Source organism: Taudactylus pleione, unplaced genomic scaffold (genome assembly GCF_031769625.1).
Source record: "Taudactylus pleione unplaced genomic scaffold, aTauple2 ptg000431l, whole genome shotgun sequence".
NCBI classification, from domain to species: Eukaryota; Metazoa; Chordata; class Amphibia; order Anura; family Myobatrachidae; genus Taudactylus; species Taudactylus pleione.
Window position 1 is genome coordinate 4,237,969 of NW_028284833.1, and position 15,997 is coordinate 4,253,965.

General features: G+C 42.0%; 1 protein-coding gene across 1 annotated transcript in view; it reads right to left on the bottom strand.

Moving 5' to 3' along the window:
* Positions 1 to 14,589: 14,589 nt before the first annotated feature.
* Positions 14,590 to 15,997, bottom strand: part of LOC148506041 (START domain-containing protein 10-like) — a 46,498-nt gene continuing 45,090 nt past the window's right edge. The window contains exons 5-6 of the mRNA XM_088447383.1: positions 15,701 to 15,753; positions 14,590 to 15,020 (exon numbers count right to left, since the gene is read on the bottom strand). Coding sequence (XP_088303509.1) covers positions 14,790 to 15,020; positions 15,701 to 15,753 — 284 coding nt within the window. The 3' untranslated portion in view covers positions 14,590 to 14,789. The remainder of the gene's footprint in view (positions 15,021 to 15,700; positions 15,754 to 15,997) is intronic.

A 15,997-nucleotide genomic window follows, 5' to 3' on the forward strand; every position in this document is an offset into this window, starting at 1 on the left:
GGTTGTCAATCACCGCCGGGTCCTTGCAGCATGTGTACAGGCCGGGCGATCCCTGGGTCAAAATACCCTCCAAAGCCGGGAAACAAACTGGGAACTTCTATCGGACACATTTTCTGGATTACCATTATATCTATGAGTAGGACAAAGAGTGATCACAGGAGTGTGGCAGAAGGTAATCTAGTGACAAACACAAAATGGGATGTCTAAATCTACCCACTATTACCCAGATATTATTAAAACCTTTAGATGGATTTAGTTCTACAATAAAATCCATACATAGAGGTGTCCTTTACTTTACTATAAGTGAAGACATCAACTAGCCTAGGGGACAAGGCAGCTTGCCTACATCCAGGTCTATAAGACATCAAACCTTAAATAAAGGAGCCAATGGGATAAATTCACTAAGTGGCACTTTCCAAAGTCGCCGCATGTTTGAATGATTTGGCCGCAGGATTTAAAAGGACAATAATATTAATCAAGAAAGCAGGTGTGTATTTAATATAACATTACTGCCCCTATTATTGTGTCTAAGATCAAATCTCTTGGCTGATTCACAACATAAGTGATTGGTTTACTCAAAAATTAATGTAATATTCTCTGCGTATTTCCGGTCTACAAATTGGCTTAAGCAATGTTCATGACAGTACGGGCAATCAATTAAATAGGAGCTAATATCATTGCGTAATGAGTCACTTTATGCCTCATGCCTCAGTGATACCTCTAGTTCTAATCAATAGGATGAATATTGGCTTGCCACATAAAATGGCAGCATTTACCTTGTGCAGTATTGATGGTTGCACTTTAAAATACACCAAGTGTAATACAGAGCATTCATTACCCAAATTCTAGTGTATTGTGAAGCAAATCCAGGATTTATAGCAAGAAGTTGAAACCCCGAAAAGGTATTTTATTCCTAATTATAACCATCAGCTCTCATGTTAGCCATTTATTTACATAATGTTACTGTAGTTTAGGTCTTCGCATACTTTGTTCTCGGAAACGGGTGTGGGTATAATTAGATCAATTTCCTGTCTATTTTAATACAAATGTTCTATTTATAATATATCAGTTTTTAAAAATAAATGTGAATACAATTAGGAAGTCGTGGCAAGTAAGGAGGGTAAGACAATAGCTCTGTATTTAATCATTTCTGTAGATGTGGCATAACATAAGGCACATGCTTAGTTCATGTACTTTTAATTATATGGTAGGAGATGTACTAAGCCTTGGAGAGAGAAAAAGCTCAGAGTCCTAACTATAATTTTTCAAACACAGCCTTTAAGCAGATTGGTTGGTACTTTATCTCCGTTTACTTAATCTCTCTCTAAGGCTTGATAAATGCATCTACCCCTATATACACTATTATACACTGCTCAAAAAAATAAAGGGAAGACTAAAATAACACATCCTAGATCTGAATGAATGAAATATTCTTATTAAATACTTTGTTCTTTACATAGTTGAATGTGCTGACACCAAAATCACACAAAAATTATGATTGGAAATCAAATTTATTAAGCCAAGGAGGTCTGGTTTTGGAGCCACACTCAAAATGAAAGTGGAAAAACACACTACAGGCTGCTCCAACTTTGATGTAATGTCCTTAAAACAAGTCAAACTGAGGCTCAGTAGTGTGTGTGGCCTCCACGTGCCTGTATGACCTCCCTACAATGCCTGGGCATGCTCCTGATGAGGTGGCGGATGGACTCCTGAGGGATCTCCTCCCAGACCTGGACTAAAGCATCTGACAACTCCTGGACAGTCTGTGGTGCAATGTGGCGTTGGTGGATGGAGTGAGACGTCCCAGATGTGCTCAACTGGATTCAGGTCTGGGGAACGGGCGGGCCAGTCCATAGCATCAATGCCTTCGTCTTGCAGGAACTGCTCACACACTCGAGCCACATGAGGTCTAGCATTGTCTTGCATTAGGAGGAACCCACGGCTAACTGCACCAGCATATGATCTCACAAGGGGTCTGAGGATCTCATCTCGGTACCTAATGGCAGTCAGGCTACCTCTAGCGAGCACATGGAGGGCTGTGCGGCCCCCCAAAGAAATGCCACCCCACCCCACACCATTACTGACCCACTGCCAAACCGGTCATGCTGAAGGATGTTGCAGGCAGCAAAACGTTCTCCTTGACGTCTCCAGACTCTGTCACGTCTGTCACATGTGCTCAGTGTGAACCTGCTTTCATCTGTGAAGAGCACAGGGCGCCAGTGGCGAATTTGGCAATCTTGGTGTTCTCTGGCAAATGACAAACGTCCTGCACGGTGTTGGGCTGTAAGCACAACCCCCACCTTTGGACGTCGGGCCCTCATACCACCCTCATGGAGTCTGTTTCTGACTGTTTGAGCAGACATATGCACATTTGTGGCCTGCTGAAGGTAATTTTGCAGGGCTCTGGCAGGGCTCCTCCTGTTCCTCCTTGCACAAAGGCGGAGGTAGCGGTCCTGCTGCTGGGTTGTTGCCCTCCTACGGCCTCCTCCATGTCTCCTGATGTACTGGCCTGTCTCTTGGTAGCGCCTCCATGCTCTGGACACTACGCAAACCTTCTTGCCACAGCTCCCATTGATGTGCCATCCTGGATGAGTTGCACTACCTGAGCAACTTGTGTAGGTTGTAGACTCTGTCTCATGCTACCACTAGAGTGAAAGCACCGCCAGCATTCAAAAGTGACCAAAACATCAGCCAAAAAGCATAGGAACTGAGAAGTGGTCTGTGGTCACCACCTGCAGAACCACTCCTTTATTGGGGGTGTCTTGCTAATTGCCTATAATTTCCACCTGTTGTCTATTCCATTTGCGCAACAGCATGTGAAATTGATTGTCAATCAATGTTGGTTCCTAAGTGGACAGTTTGATTTCACAGAAGTGTGAATGACTTGGAGTTACATTGTGTTGTTTAAGTGTTCCCTGTAATTTTTTGAGCAGTGTATATTAGAGAGGCATATAGTTAAAAAGCTGACGGACGGGATCCCGGCTGCCGATATACCGACGCCGGAATCCCGACCGGCATCAAAATGAAGGAGATCAGGATAGCGGTGTCAGCATCCCGACCGCCGGAATCTCGAATGTACGGACACCGGGTAAGTATCATTGTCCCCGGGGATAGGGGGGGAGATTACGGTTAGGCACCCCTCTGGGAGAATTAGGTTTAGGGTGCAGAAGGGGGATTAGGGTTAGGCACCACTGGGGTTAGGTGAGGGTAAGGCACCACTAAGCGAGGATTAGGGTTAGTGTACTTATTACCACCCTTCGGGATCTTCAGTCATTGGGATCCCGCTGTCGAGATTTGACACGGCAGCTACCGTGCCGCCAGTATTTCATACCAAACCCATTAGAGATGAGCGGTTCACTTTTGCTGAAAACTAAACACACCCGGACTTTGGGCTTCTGAGTCGAACAGAGGGCCTGATTCAGACCCGCTCGCAAGCGGGTCGATGGTGCCCTAGTGTGCATGACGGAGGGAGTTCCGTTGTGCGCATGCGCGAGACCCACATAGCAACGGCCAATCCGTCGCTATGGGTCTCGCACCAAAGGGGGCGTGCTGTCGATGGTGAGTGACAGCACGCCCCCTTTGGTGGGCGTGCCGGGGCGTTGCTGCCCAGATGGAGGCGTTCCCATGGGAACGCCTACCGTCTGGGGCCGGCCCCACTGACATCACTAGTGATGTCAGTGGGAGTGCTTTTGGCTCTGATAGAGCCAAAAGCACTCCTGGGCTTGCGGCAGCGAGACCCTACCGCAGGGTCTCGTCGCAAGCCTGATGGTCGCGATGGTCTTGACCATCGCGACCATCTTTTTGGACACTCGCATAAGCTGTGGGTGGGCACCCACAGCTATGCGAGTGGCCAGGAGGCCGCTCCAATTTTAGGTAGGAGGGCCCTGATTCAGGGCGAGCGCTCTTGTCAGAGCGTCCGGCTCTGAATCAGGCCCAGAGTCCCAGACCAAAACACTTTTGCCAAAACATTTGAGAACAGTTTTGCCAAATCCAAAACACAGGGATTCATGCACATCTCTAGTTTAAATGGCCCAAAGACAAACAAATGTGTTCTACACAACAACTCAAAAAAATTTAGTTTAATATGTACAAAAATAGTAACAAGTATGTTAAATCTTCACACCTGATTTAAGTGATCAACAGGTTATCGCCCGTATTCAATTTGAGGCGAAAAGTCCGGATCCGTGATACTTTTTCGCCGATGACGTCATTTTCGCCTGTTTTGATTTTACTCCGTATTCAATTTGAAAAGTCAATGCAATGTAATAGGCAAAAAATCGCCTATGAATAGCAGGCGGAAGAGTGTGCAGAATTGGGGTTTTGGGGTTCAACGTTGCGGGAACCCCCCTGCAGCCTTCAGACAGTCCCCCAAAAGGTAAACTGTGTAAAAAATATTTTAAAAAAACACTTGACAGCCCAAAAAATTACTTTGAAAAAGGGGGTGAAAAAAATGTTGGGTACTAAGTTAAAAACTAGCGAACTTGACTCTGGGGGGGTCCCCAAGTATGCCCCAAGTGTTTTTTTTATTGCAGGTGCTTGCAGAAGGTGGATTTTTCACGATTTTTTCAACTTCACTTTAGCAACTTTTAAATATACTGACCCCCATTTGCAAGTACCAAAAATTTGCTGGGATAAGTTATTATCAGGAAAAAATACTCCTGAATACTTTTCTGCACCACGTATAGAAAAACGCTATTTAGCAGCTATTGAGCCCATTTAAAAAGACCAAATACCTTCAGCAAGCCAAATCGGGGGGTACCATAAGGAACCCCCATGTCAGAGCATTTTTTGGGGGGTGGCAGGCTGACTTCCCCAAATCTGACAGTACTTTCCGCCTGTTCAAATTTCGCCGGGTCCAGTTTTCACGTACTTTCAAATTGAATACGGGGTAAAGCGAGCACGCGCGTGATACTTTTCTGCCTACAAAACAGGAGAAGTAAGCGAAAAGTCCAGGAGGCGAAAAAGTATCGCGGCTCAGCTCAAATTGAATACGGCTCTATATATTAGTCCCTCCTGTTGCGTCCTTGTAGTATTCTTCATGTTTTCTCCCTCATGCAATAAAAGCCTCTATCTACAACCTATATCTTCATTTTTGTTTATTTTCTATAGAATGTTATAATAATAAATTACCATAACACTGGAACACTTTCACTAAAACCCCGGGTCCAGACCAGCTCACTGAACAGGGGTTTCAAGCCATGTCACTGCAGCTTATGTGGTACCCTAGGACCTGGGAGTACCACTTATGCCAGTATGCCCTTGTGTCTAAATATAATGTAATGTATGTGCATGCGGCTCAGTACTGTTTGGCATTGGTGACAGTGGACATTGAGGACAACTGCAGAAGTGGGCATGTGGGCAGAACTGACAGGTGACTGAAAATGACAGTTAGCTGCTCCAGCTCTCGGTCCTGGCAGGAAGCGTCCAGGAGACGCATAGAGACTCACCGGCCATTGAACAGTGCTGAGGCAGCGTTTGGCCTGGTGAAAGCTGCGCTGGGTCACTTAGTGGAACGGCGGTTTTTGGCTCTGAATTGCCGGTAACAGAGCTGGGAGATGGTGCCCAGTGAGACCTGCTGCCTTCTGGACAAGAGTCAGGGGGAGGCGGAGACGGACCAGAGGAACCAGCCTTGCTGAGATAACCTGCTGGGGAGGAGGTGGTACAATATATGGAGGAGCTAATTGGAAAGGGTGGTGATTCCCCTGGGAAGAGATTTCCATCTCTGGATAACCAGCTTCAGGAGAGGTCTGTAAATACACCAAGCACTACCCTGCATTACAGCCTCACTACCCAGCTGTCAGATCTTAATGTGACACATAGCCGTCTATTCAAGTGATCCTGCATTTCCTCGCCTTACAGTGCCCCTTATTGCCAGTGTAGATGTACCCCTCTTTAGGGAAACTAAAAGACTAGGAGCAGCTATAGTAATTATTTATTAATAATTGATTGTCTTCAGCCTGCTTGTTGCCATAATCAGCTGATAACTGCCAGACCCAGCAGACAGAGTCACATAGTAAAATCAGGCAGTCACAACTATTGCTAAGGATAACCTTCTTCATTGGTTGCTCCAAATATATGGATCCTTCAAGCCTTTCCAAAACTATTTATTTGTATCTGATCATATCCAAGGAGCATTGGATTACAAATTCATCAACTGTGCACCAACTTTACAGAGCTAGCTTGTACTGAATTGACTGAAGGTTATAGTTTAGGTTAAAGAAATAACCGTAGTGTGAGGTTATATAATTGCTTATTATCTTTTGTAAATTGGTAGTACAGTTATTTAAATTGCTAAAGTGATTAACTATTGTCTTATTTAACCCACTTAATATGCATATGAACAGCCACAGATCCCGCGCAGTTCCAGTAAAATAAATCTAAAATTGTCATGTGTATGTTATCTGCACAAAATTGTTTCTGCATGTATTTTCTGTTGTAATACATTAATGGTATATTTTTGCCATTTTAAATAGTTAGAGAGATTGCTATTGTTAATAAATAGAAATTTACTTGACAACAGCCGGCATCGTTTATTGTAGTGGGACGCTACCTCTGACGCTAAGTGTGACCATCTATTCCTTCTGGTAAGATACCTGAATATCACTAAACCACCCTACACTACCTGTCGGGGTATTACACTTGTAACCCATTGACACCATAGGCTGGACCCAGGATATTGCTGGAATGTGACATACTAAATGCAGTTAACGGGACCTGGGCCGAATGACCCAGGACACCAGCTTACACTGCCCCGCAACCCAGACCCAACCCTTCTCAACACCTGGGTTGGAATCTCGGGTCACTGGGCCTGGGATAACCCTTTTACACCAAGCAACAACCCAGGGTAACCCGGCAACAACCTGGGCTTTAGCTGTGGTGTAAAAGGGGTAATATTGAGCAAGGTACACCGATTTATACATAAAGTTGTTCCTTAATTCTGGTCTGTAGTATCAGAGTAAAACTCTGACATATAGATCAATGTTCATGACCTGATAAAAAAAAAAAGCCCTATGACGCGTTTTGTGAACTCCTGCTCCTCAGATCACTCTAAGATGTTGTTTCTTTTCTTTTTAATTCTGATATTGCTCCAAGGAACGTTTGTTTGTCTTATCCTCATCTTATTGAAAGGGAAACAGGGATTCTCTCTGTTTTTAAACCAGCAACTTGACTTTGATTTGGGAAAACTGGTTTAGTGGTGGAAACTGGACCTTATCCCCTGACCACTCCTCATATTAAATGATGCAATGTACTTCCAATAAACTTTTTGTGATTGGGCTGACAATAATATCAATGTCACTGTTACATCTGGAAAAATAAACTACAACTTGCAAGATATTAATGACAGAAAAAGACATAACCAAATAGGAAAGACAGATATGTTTTTTGAGTACAGGTTGAGTCTCCCATATCCAAATATTCTGAAATACTGAATATTTTTAGCATGACTGAGATAGTGAAACTTTTGCTTTCTGATGGTTCAAAGTAAACAAACTTTGTTTAAGGCACAACATTTTTTAAAATATAGTATAAAATAACCTTCAGGCTCTGTGTATATGAACATAAATTAATTTCATGTATATACACAAACTTTTTTTGATGCACAAAATTATTGAAAATATTGTATAAAATTACCTGCAGACTGTGTGTATAAGGTGTATATAATACATACATTATGTGTTAAGATTTGGGTCCTATTCCAAAGGTATTTCATTATGGTATGCAAATATTCCAAAATACGGAATATTCCGGTATCCAAAATACCAATGGTCCGAAGCATTTTGGATATGGGAGACTCAACCTGTAATTACCTCTGGGGAAATGATTGCTTATTCAGCTTAAAGCAGATGGCAAACACATGGGTAATATTATAAATAAGGGAAGTGTAGGCAGTGAGTCCCATATTATGGACATGGTAGTTATCTGGAAAAATCAAAGTCTCAATGTTTGGAAAAGAAAGTACAATCCATTAGTGTGTAATGTTATTAACAGTTATAATATAGCACCAGCATATTCTGATGTCCTATACAATTGGGGGAAAATAAACCCCCAGTAATCAAACGAGACTGTAATAACAAACTGAGAATTAGGTATTTGATACATGAGGATAAGTGCTACCTATTACATATTGGTCCACCCAAATTGCAAAGGTTCCTGGTGGGCTATATAACCCAAATACACAGCAATGGTGGCCTGGGGTCAGCAACATATGTAAGTATTGTGTGACTGTGTAGAGGGTAGGTAATTGGACAGAGTCATTTATGAGGTTATACGAGTGGTTCTGGAATTCTATAAGCGTGCCTAAAGAGATGAGTTTTTAGGGGATGCAGAGTGGGTGCAGCTCTAAAAATGTAACAGTGAATGGGAGCTGACAGAGAGAAAATAAATAATCCCTTTACCCACATATTTTTCTCCAAGGAGGGCACGTGCCCCAGTCGACCCCTCCTAGTTACACCACTGCCAAGGAGTGTACATTTGATTTGCTAACAAGAATCTTAGAATTTAGTGAAGCTGTAAGCTTGTCAACCTGCCCTGACCAGATCCTTAGCACAACTATAATGCACCCCCCAACATGACATTATTAAGTCACAATGAGGGGGCGGCCGCGGACCACCGGGACTAGAAAGAAGCTGATCAGCTGGAGCATCCTAAGGAGCAGAGCATTCAGAGACAGTTCTGTAGCAGCTGACAAGGCTACCCTGCAAGCCAAATGCAGGTGCCACTTGGGCAATAAGGTGCCTCCCCCAAGGCCATGCACAGTGACACTGCTGACACAGTCCTATATACGGTCTTGGCCCTGATCCACTTGAAAATCACCTCCAACTGCAGGTTTACAGTTCATGTCTCCGATATGGAGTTTGATGTATTGTGTTTGTGACCAATAAAGTATTACACAGTTGAATATGTTTAGTCTATTTTTTGTGTATTGAATCCACTTTAACCCTGGCATATTTAACTTATGCTGCAACTTTGAGTACATTTTATATGCTGTAAACAAAAAGCACAAATGAGTTTCACACGATTTTATTGCTCAAGAAAAATAAAATAAATATTTTTTTGTTTTATATAAGCACTCATTTCTTTAAATAAAATTCATGTCAGATCACACTGACAGTTTACAGAAGGTTCAATTGCAGTCAGATTTGTTAAACAACGTTCATGTACTGATTAAAATAAAAAAATTGAAGTTGATTAAACAAAAAAATGTGAAGAAAAGAATAATGGTCTCATTTCTCTATGTGAATAAAGATATAGTAACTACCTCTAAATACGAGGTGGTTACTATATATATATATATATTGGTCAACTACTGGTGCTAAGAAAAGGCCAGGGGTACCATATGTGAAACGCATTGGGTGTATAACCAGAGCTTACACCTGTGGGTACAGGCACGTGCGGAAACAGGTACCAGGTGATTGGAGCCAATGGATGCTATCCCCGTACTGGTTTGTATGCTTTTGTTGGCATTAAGGAACCATAGTACGCCAGTGAGTTATCAGAATACTAATAGGCACAATAAGACGGCTTCACAGGACAACTTTTATTGTTATTGGGGTGGTGCGAAGGCTTCCAGAATTTTGATACCAAAAATAAGGACGCAACTGATATGAAATGTAACCTGATCATAAAATCCTCCCAATACATAGTTTTGTGCACCAATTAAGTTTCAATAGCTTGGAAGCATCAAGAGTTGGAATTTATATGAAAAAATATATATTTTAGAGTTTTGTATACATTTAAAAAGGTGAAAACAAGGACTTTCCTGGGAAAGCTGGGACATATAGGAACATTAATAGACCTTGTTCTCCTTGCACACCAGAAGTCTTTGCAACATAAGTTAGTGATGCATAATTATGCACAAAGGGGGAGATGCACTAAGCCTTGGAAAGAGATAAAGTACCAACCAATCAGCTCCTGTCAGTTTACAGACTGTTTGCAAAATGACAGTTAGGAGCTGATTGGTTGGTACTTAATCCCTCTCCACTTTATCTCTCCAAGGCTTGCTACATCTCCCCCTATATGATAACACCATCTAAAGTGTAATGAGACAATTGATTGTTTTACATTACAATTATTGCCAACCAATGGCTAAACCGGATGACACAGTGATTTTATTGACCAACCCGAGAGGCCAGGAAGATGACCCTAATCTAACCTGGTCACACATTTCCCAACATGCCAGATATGGACCACAAGGATTTTTGATACGATCACGGTCAGTGTACACTTTTGTTGTGGAGCCGGGCACGTGGCAGCGTTGACCCAACTGTGTGACAAGGACGGCAATTCTACAGCCTGCGTGGCCACATGACCAATGTGTGACATCTGCTGGCATCACAGAAGTCTATGTCGTACTGATAATGGTCTCAGATTTATATGTAAACGTTTCCATACCTTGGCAGAACATATGGTATTACACACTGTAGCTGATCATTTCTGTTCCCTGTTATCAATCATCACAAGCCCACGAAAGGCCTGTGTGCAAATGTCATTAAAAGGGGCTTTTATAGAAGCCGACTTTCATTTTGGATTTTAATAGTTCTTTAAAACTGAGCAAAGTCACTTCTCCAGATATTACACTAAAAATAATTTGCTCAACTCCATGGTTTACCATGAGGAAGTTCCTGTCTGCCATGTACGGTTATCATCATTCTTTCCCGAGTAATAAATGGAATAATGGACAGCAATATTTTACAATATTTCAGGTCAAGAATATACATAACATACACACACTTAGGGGTGTATTTACTAAAGTGAGAGTTATTAGAAGTGGAGATGTTGCTCATAGCAACTAGATTCTACTTCATATTCGTCTAGCACCTTATAGAAGATAAAAGCTAAAATCTGATTGGTTGCTATAGGCAAAATCTCCACTTCTAAAAAAAACCTCTCACTTTAGTAAATATACCCCTTAGTTTAAAACACCTGGGTAAGAGAGACCCCAAGCTTATTGGAAGCAAGACTTCTACATATGTATGGCTCATACATTAAATGTCATCCCAGCATAGAGCCTTATTCATAGGTGTAGAGGAACTTGCTCCGGCAGGGTATTCTGTTCCTTGTAGAGCCAAATTGGAGGATCTTGAGGTGAGTTAGCTCTAAAGTTAGACATATATATGTAGTGTACATAGTTCAGGATCAGGTTGTCAATTTATTAATTTAAAGTGTAAGGTAAAACAGGCTAGCAACAGCAGATTAATGGACTGCAGACGTCATAATGAAGTATAGCTCAGTTGGGTTGCAGTGCATAAACCACTCATATCCGGAAATGTGAATTTGGTAGATGAGTGGTTCTGGGGACAGGCCTGGCAAACTACTGGGAATTGGAGGAATGCTATATGGTCAGATGTATCATTCTTCAAACAGAGAAGTACACATGTGGTGCCAACCGAAGACCTCTACAGTCCTGAGTGCTTGCTTTGGTGGTTCCATTATAGTGTGCAGTGCAGATTCCTGGTATAGCGCAGGTGCAGTCATTGTTTTCAAAAGGCACAGCCAACATTTATAGCTACTTATTGGTACTGAGGAATCATAATCACCCCATATTGAAGAGCTTACTTGCTGAGGGGAGAGGTGATTTCCAGGGCAACAAGGCAACAAAAACCAAAAACCTATCCAGTCACCGATTTGATGAGCATGACCTGGATATTATCTCTATGTCATGGACTGCTTATTCACCAGGTCTCATTTATGGGATATTCTGAAATGACACTTCAGATCACTATAAACCATGTGTCAGTTGGGTGACTTTCTTGTGGAATATTGATGCTGCAACCAGGGGACGATTTAGGTGTCAGACCCCCATAGACACAACATTAACCACGCACACATGGCATTGGGATTAAGATAAGATAGGCGTCAAAATACCGACACTTAAGTTCCGTGTTGGACTTTCAGTGTCGGGATTCAGACCGGCGGCATGCCGTCCGCCAACCTGATAATTACATCCCATCCATTAAATAATACCGCTAGAATTTGTTGTACTGTCACAGATTGCCTAATTTACTGATATCTAGATATTCCAGTTTTGCAAAGGTTCTTCTAATTAGAATGATTTTGACAAAAAGTCCCCCTCATTTTCAGTTTTTCAGGCACTGTAACCCAGAGAATAGATTTGGTAGGTCCACACCAGAGCTTACTACTGTAAGACCCAGGAAAGGGATCTGCATTGTTCTACTGATCTGCTGGAGGGAGAATTTGGAAAAGTGTTGTTTATGGACAGCTACTTGCTTTTCTTCCAATACCTTTAACAAGCAAACATTTTAGGGTTCTCAGTTTCAGACATTTACACAATCAAAATGATATAAATCCTAGACATATAATGCCGAAAAAAAAATTAGCCAGGGCCGGTGCTAGGTGTCTCGGCAACAACCGCCCTGTGCTCTCCCTCTGCCCCTTCCTTCACTTCACTCTCCCCCTGAGCTTAATAATTACGGCAGCAGGTGGGAGGAGGGCGGAGGAGCTTCTACAGCCGGACCCCGGCGCCCTTGTGCAGCCTGCAGCCGGCCCTGGCAATGGCAGATGGATTCACCAAACTATACCGGTTACATCGGCAGGCCAAGTCACAGCATCCAGTTAACCAGACTGGGGCACAAGTCTACTCATTCAGTTGTGGTCTGTCTTATTGAGAGCATTAAAAGTTATCGTTGTTGTACAATGTTTCCGCTATATGGACAGGAGGAGAAACTTCTCATATAAACTATTGTATAACAGATTTCAATGTGAGGAAAATATATTTCAATAACTAAACTGGTTATTAGTTTGTTTTTCAAATGAACTCTGGGGTTCCCATTCATATATTTAAATAACTTTTGGGTTGGGTATGGATTGCCGGCTGTTGAGATGCCACTGGTCAGTATACAGACAGCGGCATCCCAACAGTCAGGATCCGACACCCATAAGGAAACAAGGTAAGCCTAACCCTAAATCCCCTTCCCGATGCCTAAACCTAACCTCTCCCTCCTCGCACCCTAACCCTCCCTCTAGTGCCTTACCCTCCACTAACTGGCGATACTTACATTCGGGATGCCAGCAGTCAGGAAACTGGTGCCAGGATCCTACACCGGGATGCAGACAACATCCCTAACTTTTTAGCCTGGGCACTCTAATGTGCCTAATCTATCATTTCAAAATGACGACTTTGCTGCCGAATAAAATATTGGCCCTGGGGTTTTTATACTTTAATTGATTTCCCTGCTATTTTATTATAGGCTCAACATGGTTTCAGGGTTTTTTTGTGCACTGGTAAACTATACTGTCATTTTTATACACTCAAATGTGACATTTTATTGGAAGACCAATTGCCCAAATCTATATAGTTCATATTCTACCCGTCTTCGGTTCTCATGGAGAATCTACATGCTAATCCAGGAATGGTCGAAAAATTAATTTCCATTCAGGATAATTTATTTCTTCATCTCCCCAGAAGATCTTTGGGGTAAAGGTGTGCAGGACGGGATGTACCAAGGGCAGAAATGTGGTCATACCACCGAAAATGCAGTTGTTTTCTCGGGTTTGAGCGCATTTCTCATACGTATTAAGTTCCGGAATGCCTCTTCGACCGGCAGGGTAACACCATCTTTAGATAGCGTTACCCAATAGAAGCATATGGGCTTCTTTCCGCGTCCTGCGCGTCCCCCAATGTGCCCAGCGGTGTGCGCGTCGTTCTGCGCATGCGGAGGATGACACCAGGGGGACCTCTGGGTCACAAACCCTAACAGGAGAGCTGGCTTATATGATTTTTCTAGGTACATACCAGCGATATTATCACTGGTATGTACAGCACTGCGGATACGATACTTTAACTGCCCGCAGTCAGAATGTCTCCAATTTAAATGGGGTCTACGTACTAAGCCTTGGAGAGAGAGCGAGAAAACGGAAGGAGATAACGTACCAACCAATCAGCTCCTGTCATTGGTTGGTACTTTATCTCCAGCTACTTTATCCTAAGTACTCTACTGTTGAATGTGTTTTTTAGTAAAGTCCAATCTGGAAGGGAGCCCGAAATGCGACTTGATCACCAGAACAACAGTCACTTGCCGCGCTTGTACTAGGATGCACGAATCTATCTGCACATTACAAATTGAAATTATACAAGCTCAGACCAGCAAGCCTGAAGTTAGGCAACCATCTAATAATGATGTGCAATCTTAATAATGACGTGAATAATATTAATATCACCGATAACTAACAATATCAAAAGTTTGTTTGTTTTCTTAATTTAATTCTTCATACAAGAAAAAAAAAAAACTGGGATTATATATTTGTCCACTCTACAAAATAGACTGGGAATGAAACGGCAGAGATACAAAAGTAGCCTATAAACCTAAAAGAACTGCCAAATGCTTCTAGGATTTCCAGGTATAACACCACATTTTTCCTAAGCTATTTATCCACTCCCCAAATACGAAGACACCCAATTTTGCGGAGGTCCTGAACCCAGCAAGCTCCACGCTTTAGTTGCAGAGAATTTAAATCATCGAATGGTAAAAAGATCTTATATTATCACCGATTGGAGGACATAGAATACAAAATAGTTTGGGTAGGTTGCACTTCTAATCATGGCTTTCCTTTTAAAGCTTTCAGGTAGGATTGTTTGAATACATCTTAATTTATTATTGAGACTGAAAAAAAAACAAAAACGCATCAAGAATATGAAGACAATGTTAGAATAGTGTGAGAGGTCATCTAAAGAGAATAGGAATTAGCAGGCCACTGATGGTAGCTGGGTGCAAGAAATGGAAAATCAGGACTTTTTATAGACCATCATGAAATAGAAAAAAAATATCTGTTTAAGATTCCTTGGAAAGCCCGTCTTCATCATCACTGATGTGCGTTCTCTCCTCGGACACTCCACTTTCATCTATGTTCTCTAGCTCATCCGCACGTTGGATGGCCAAGTCTTCCAAATTTACAGTAGGTAGCGTGTTTTGCTCCGGATACACCCAAGGTTTGAAATGTGGGTCATGTTTTCGTTTCCATTCGGGATACTTAATCCCAGCTTTGTAAATCTTCTTCATAGCCTGTACAGACAAGTCAATTATATTATGTAAAATCAGCTTTTGTTTATATGGTCTTACTTTATATTAAGAATGATAAATGGTGCAATGCTCATGGCTGTATTTTGGTTCCATATGAATTTATAGTGAAAGGAATAAAAAGTACCAAGATTTAAATACTATTAGCACTGTACTTGCACAGAGCCAGGCCTGGACTTTTTGGCGCCATAAGTGAGATATTAGCTGACCATCGTGCCTGCCGATATATATATATATATATTTATTACACACACACACACACACACACTGAAAATTAAATTTTAAAGTAGCTTAGAGTCCATTTTAGCATATCCATTCAAGAGACTGAATACAGACTGCTTTAGAAGTGTTACATCACCTATAGTTTAAGGCAGTGTTGGCCTACCTTGACACTCCAGCTGTTATGGAACTACATAACCCAGCATGCACTGCTACAGTTTTGCTATTAGGGCATGCTAAAACTGTGGCAGGGCATGCTGGGATATATAGTTCCACAACAGCTGGAGTGTCAAGGTTAGCCAACACTGGTTTAAGGGGTAACTTTAATGGACCTTATTTGGTAGTTTCTTTACCATTGGATTTTTTTTTGTTTTCAGTGTAGAGATTCTGGTCACTTTATAGACAGATTATACTAAATGTCTCTCTGTGTAAACGTAGTCACTTACCTTTGGAGCCACAAACTGGGAGACTTTATTTACTACCCACTTCGGTAGCGAACCTTTAATTAAAGAAAATAAATACATAAATAAAAGTATAATTCATGAACTGGGTAGTTGGCAGACTTTTATAAATTAAAACATTTTACTTTCAGATCAGATATCTGGCTGACAGGGAGTGCTGGTCTTTGTAGTTCCTGCTTTTTGGAGAGTTCAGGTTGCCTTCTTTTGTAGGTTTGCACTAATCTTAAAAAAGATAACCCAGTATGTATAGTGTCACTGTCTAGGGTTACTTAGGACCACCCT